Here is a 6,507-nt window from a genome sequence, read left to right as displayed (position 1 = left end):
AAAGCAATCAATGGTAAACTTAATAAGGCACCTTTTAAACCAGATGCTGTACAAAATACATTTAGTGTATTACATATCAAAGATGAATCTATATTTTTGGTGTTTTACAATTGCATAATAAAACTGCCTGTTTTTAACCATTTTCAGTGTTATGTACAACTTTCCTAATTAAGCTATAATGATACTTTCATTTTATACAATATATACTACGTTTTAGTTTTTAAAATGGGCAAGGACAACAGTCACTAAATGGGCTTAAATAATTCCATTGAAAGCATAGTACAGAGCACAAGCTAAAATTACAATATATTTAATCCTTTGCAAAAGCAGTATTCACATACTTTCCTTATGGGACAATCATTACACGTAACTTCATGTGATGCTGCCCTAGATTTAATTTGATTTTTATGAATACATCAGCTCTCTCTGCAATTTTCACTGTGACTCTCATAACGGCACTGAGGCAAGAAGATGAACTGCTACACTATTATTTTAACATCTGACCCAAGCAAACAATAAATATTACCACTTTTAAACAGTACAAGAGCAGCAACAATCTTTTTTAAAAAATTGATTCATATTTCTGCTGTTGAAATTATCTTAGATATTTAAAAACATTTCAAAACAACATGAAACACAGGTAATTTAATTTATAAAATCTTGCCTGGAATAAAGTATTCAAATTTGATCTTGGGCCAACTTAGAGATGCATGATTTTTTAAACCCTGAACTGCATTTTTGTTTTAAACCAAAGCAAAGTATCTGGGGGAAAATAGGTACCAAATATTGTTTTATATAGCAAATAAATTAAAAATCTGGCACATTCTAGGAAAACATCATTTTCAAAAACTTTAAGTCACTTTCAAGGGCAAAAACACTCCTGAAATTGGAAAGGCAATTTAAAATGGTGATTGCAGTCTCTTTTGTGAAAACAATTTCAGAGAAACCAGACTCAAATTTTATGCTTCAGAAACTTGTCCAATAAGAAACACAGGGACAGCTTAGAATAGACACACTGAAGTCAATCCTAGTATGCCTTTGATTCTAGAGATATTTATCAGCAGAAAGAGAATTCATAAGGAGACTTTTCTTCCAGGGAAGATTAAGTTTTGTTATATTCAGGTAGCTTTGGTTTTTTGTTTGTTTTTATGCTTTACTTCAAGGGATGAGAGACAGAAGCCACAAATTTTTAAGATGCTAAGTTGTAAGCAGGACCAAATAATGACTTCAAGGGTTTTACAAATTATCTATGGTGCTACGAAATCCTTCCTCTTTTACTCTTTAAATATGAAGTCAGAAACTTAAGAATAAGAGTAAAAGGAGAGAAAAAATAGGTTTCATGCAGCTTGTTTGTAGACTTTAGAATTTCAAATATGACATCATTTGCTCTTTAAAGACCATTAATATTAAAAAAAATCTTTTGTTAGAAAATATTTTTATTGAACAAGTTTCTACAGTTAGTCCTTGATATCATTTTTAATAGATTAATTTAATTAAAAAATTATAATGGTCATATATTACCTGGAATTTTTGCTTCCACATAATATTTTAACATTTCTAAGAATAGTTTGCCTTTCTTTACATTTTCCTTTATTAGGATGATGAATTATTTTCAAGATTTATAGTTATCAAATAATAAATCAAGGTTAACTTTAACTAGATCAGAGCTCATAATTATTCTTAAATTACATGGCAAGTTAGATTAAAACACCTATATTTCTGAGTATAGTGATGGGGAAAACATTCTCAAAGAGCAAGTTATTGGGTACTATCCATATATATAAATTTACTTGATGAACACTCCAAACTTCAGTTATGTTAGATGCAAACTATTAAACTTGGTCAAAACTGTTAAAGCAAATTTCAAATTTGTGAAATTTGACCAATATATAGAGTTTCATCCTTAACTGTCAATCACATTTTTGGTAATGGACAGATATGGGCTCTGATTCCTCCACTTTGAAGTTTTTTTTTTTTTACTATGTTGTTATAATAATCACATTTATTTTATGCTGTATTCAAGAAAATTCTCACTTTGTGCATCTATGAGTTGTTTGTTCAGAATAAGACAGAAATATTTAAAAGGCATTACAGAAATATAATAAGTAGATCAGAGTTACTCCTTGGGAAAACAAGGCATCCATGAAATATGTATTATATTCAAATATGTTACTGAATAACAGCTGTATGGTATAGATATAGGTACTGACTAGATATTGAATTTTTTGCCTGACTCTTCACTGTCTTCACAAACTTATGAAACTGAAATCATAAAACTAAAAATTATAAATGATTTAAGTGTCTAAAATAGTTGATGATAGATGTGTATTAACTCTAGAGATAGAAATTTCTAATTTGAGGATCCCTTCATAAACAGAACTGAGATGATGGCATCTTAATCAAAGTCTATACCTGAAGTTAAACAAAGTCCTAGATTTGATTTAGTATTTTGAATTAATTGTGAAGATTTGACATGTAGTTTCTACTTTATATATTTTTCTGATGATCTTTTAATATTTTCCCTTAAGGATGGGATATGAGGTACACATGAGCTGGTTTCTATAGTATGAATGTATGTACATGTATAAAATATGGTTGTAAAGGAGCTGGTATTTTGCAAGTAAAGCATATTACACACAAAATATAAATAACTTCCCTTTTAAAAGTTACTGAGAATAAAGAATACAGAACATGGTTATAGGCACTTACACTGCTATCAAATTCATCAATTAGTATTCACTTCAATAAGAAGTGTTTTCTTTAGAAGGTTCATGGCATTGGAAGCTCCAACTTCAGACAGAATGCTTTTCATGACAATAATAACAATTAACAACAAAAAAAGTTTGTGGTGGGAGGAAAACAGTCCAAATTTACATACACTTTTAACTCCATTTGGCCTTTATATTAACTTTAATGTTAAAAAATAAAGTTGGTGGAGAAGCTAGCTCACTTGCAAGGTAAATGGCTTTTATGTGATTGGCAAATCTCGGTCAGATAGCGCATTTTTAAAGCACAAAACCAATAGCCACCAATATCTTCCTGTGCATTCACAAATTATCTTCTTCTAATTCAAATGGCAGCAGAGGAACTCTGGTATGCATGTATGTACACAGACACACACACACCATCATCAAGGCATGACAAACTATCATAAACTAAGCAGTACTGTATCCCAAACAGATCATAATCCATAGGCTGTTTACAAAGGTAGAATACAAATAGATTAAATTTTTTTCAGGTAGAAGGCAAACGTGTATATTTCTCCATCTCTGCTGAATTCATTTATCTTCTCAAGGCTTTCACAGAAAGCACCATTTTATGAACAAGTAATTCAGTACCCAGAGTTTGACTGGAGACTTATTAATCAGGATTAAAGTCTTGATGCAGTTCATAAAAATCCAATAAAAAAAAAAAAGGCATCAAAAACCACATTTAAAATAAAGTTGTCCATATATAAAGAATGAAGTGTTTAGAAGTTCCCAGCTTGTATTCTACAGAGTACAGAAAGGTTTAATATTAGCAGCCTGTGAAGGTGTAGTGAGGAAAGAGTCTGAGAACCAAGTTAACATCCTCATTCTATTCTAATTCCACCCATTCCTTGGGTGAAAACAGTTCTTGCAGTCTAGAACTTCTCTTCATGATTTTTTATTTGTCAAATCTTTACATCTTGGGATTCAACCATCTTGGCAAGTGTCTTCTTGATTCTCAGAGCTGTAAGTCTGGAGGCTGGATTGTGAGCCCAGCATTCTGACATTAGCTTCAAAACTGCTCGTAGACACTGAAAAGTAAAGAGAATGTCATGAGTGGGTGTAGACACTGAAAAGTAAAGAGAATGTCATGAGTGGGTAAGTGTCTTTGGCAACACTCAGCAATCACTTCCTGAGAGGACTGAATCCCACTTACTTCATCACTGTTCCATCGATTAGACACAATTGGCCGCAAACGTTTAACACACACAACCTCACGCATATCTTCATATGATGGATCATTGGGTACCATGTTATAATATGGCAATTGGTACTCTTCTACTATTCCTGTAGTGAGTGAGAAAACACAGTGGGCACAAAAATTGTGGCTGGAAAAAATACATCAACCCATTCAGCACTTCTTACTGAACTAAGGAACTAAAACTGATTCCCCCATAAAGGACAAAAGATTACTGAGTAGATGATTCATGTTTAATAGTAAATGTATGTTCTACTCTTTTAAAATATCTGATTATTTTCTATATCCCCACCATTGTTGTCCATATTGAACATACCAATATCCCTTAAAATAAGCAAAGTGAACCATTCAACCTAAATTTTTAGTCTTATTTTTTATGTACACAGTTGCTTCTACTAATAAATTAGGTTTTGTGGTTTTTTTTTTTTGGTCTTTTTTCTGCAGTAGAAAAACAACGTATATGTAGAAATGAGTTAATAAAGCAGACCCGAAACAGATATCTGTATAAAAGGCCTGCTTGAAAGATTGGCACTTAGCTGGTATCTGGGAACTTGCCTGGTAAACAGCTCTCTCTACTCATATAAATGAAAAGGGTGGCATTTGTACCTAGACTACTTGTGCAAACAATATAATCTATGCTGACCACCTGTTTTCTTTCTAGAAGTTTGGAATTTTGATACATGCCAGGCAGAGGATACCCATGTGACCAGCCTCCAAAAAAATCTCTGGGTACTAAATCTCTAATGAACTTCCCTAAATGACAATATTTCACATTTTTACAATTCACTGCTAGGGGAATTTAAGCACATCCTGAGTGACTCCACTGGGAAAGGACTTTCAGAAGCTTGTGCCCAATTTCCCCTGAACTTTCACCCCATGTGCCTTTTCTTTTCCTTTTGCTGCTTTTGCTGTGTATCTTTCAGTGTAACAAATCTGTGCTATGAAGACAACTATACACTGAGTCCTGGGAGTCCTAATGCAATTCCAGAACCAGCGAGTGGTCCTGGAGACCCCTGACATAGATGACATCTAAATTATACAACTGGAGCTGTTAGTTTCTGAATGATGAGTACACAGACATAACCAGAAACATGCTACCTAAACTCCTACCTCCTGTGATACAACGACGAGCCATTTCCCAAATGATCAAGCCAAAGCTATAGATGTCAGCCATGATGTAGGGCTGGAAATGGTTTTTATTCAGGCTTTCATCTAGCACTTCTGGAGCCATGTAGCGTTTGGTACCCACCCTAGTATTCAAAGGGACATCAACTTCATTTGTGTCACTGAAACAGAAGACAGAAAACGTCCAGGTTGAGGGAAAAGAAGAAAATCATTTCTCCTCTATTTTCACTGCACTGTGTAACAGTCAGAATTTGTCTCCCTCTTTCTCTATGTGTATGAGTGTGTGTGTGTGTTTGTATACACAACTACGTAAAATGAAAATCTAATAAGTCTACATTTCTTTATCAGTACCTTGGGGCTAGATGTATTTTGAAATTTAACATCTTTCAGATTTTAAAAAAGTATTATACCCTTGAAATATAGGCTATATATTATATAACATCTCCAGCAGGGTCTAGAGCAGTACTGAATCAAAATCATTACTAAGTCCACAGCAGAAAACTAAGTATGAATATTCATAGTTAACTGAATAAATAAAGACAGTAAATACCTCAAATCAGTTCAGGTCAAGTTTTGTCAGTAAATAAGTTCTGTGTCTCTCTAAGAAAGAGAACAGTACTGATATAAAATGTGGTCGATAATCATGTCCTCAGACGAGTGAATGTGAAAACCAAGAGGCGTCATTTGCTTTTTTCACACTCATGTGATCCTTTGTGATTTAGGATTACATTCTTTATGGGTCCATCCAACTTAGTTCTATTGTGAGTCATGTTTACATAATCATACTGCAATATTTATCTTTTTTTTTTAAATTTTGGGAGTATATTTTAGAGTTTGAAGACATGAATGACTTTTTTTTTAGGTTCCCAGATCTGTTAAGATTCTGTAAACTATTCTGAAATGGAGATCAATATAATGTACTTTATATTTTCTTAAATGGCATCTGATGAATACTTGAGCCAATAAAAACTCCCCTGATATAAAAAAAAAAGGATAGAAAACTGTAATAATGACAGAAGAAGATTAAATTTTTTGATGTTTGCTTTATTATATACTTTAATTTTATGGCCTGAAATGAATTTTGAAATGTGAAATGGCTGCTGTACTCTAGAGTTATAACATTAAAACAATTTGAATGGTTTCCTAAAAATCTGATTCTCATTGTTTAAAAATATTGACAATATCAAGTAGTGATGAAGCAATGGCATACATAAATCTTGTTTATGGGAGTACAAACTGATGCACACTTTCTAAAGGGACAATCTATTAATATAGTTTAACATATACATACTCTCTGTCTAGCCCCTTCTCCAGAAATCCACCATGAGGAAATACTTGTACAAGTACTCTGGAATATTATATATGCATAAAATGCAATATTCAGTAAAGCACTTTTTAAATAATAGAACCTGGAGGCAACTTTAATGTCCATCAGTT

The 6,507-nt window shown here is 32.7% G+C and overlaps 1 protein-coding gene across 1 annotated transcript in view; it reads right to left on the bottom strand.

Annotated features, from left to right (window-relative positions):
* Positions 1–294: 294 nt before the first annotated feature.
* BMPR1A (bone morphogenetic protein receptor type 1A) overlaps positions 295–6,507 on the bottom strand; it is a 147,490-nt gene continuing 141,277 nt past the window's right edge. Inside the window, exons 11-13 of the mRNA XM_055425299.2 lie at positions 5,056–5,231; positions 3,904–4,034; positions 295–3,778 (exon numbers count right to left, since the gene is read on the bottom strand). Of these exons, the coding sequence (XP_055281274.1) occupies positions 3,653–3,778; positions 3,904–4,034; positions 5,056–5,231 (433 nt within the window). The 3' untranslated portion in view covers positions 295–3,652. The remainder of the gene's footprint in view (positions 3,779–3,903; positions 4,035–5,055; positions 5,232–6,507) is intronic.

The sequence above is a fragment of the Moschus berezovskii genome, chromosome 12, assembly GCF_049115385.1.
Source record: "Moschus berezovskii isolate FMDL1 chromosome 12, NW_MosBer_1.0, whole genome shotgun sequence".
Taxonomy (NCBI): Eukaryota; Metazoa; Chordata; class Mammalia; order Artiodactyla; family Moschidae; genus Moschus; species Moschus berezovskii.
This window is presented reverse-complemented; position numbering and strand designations above follow the sequence as displayed.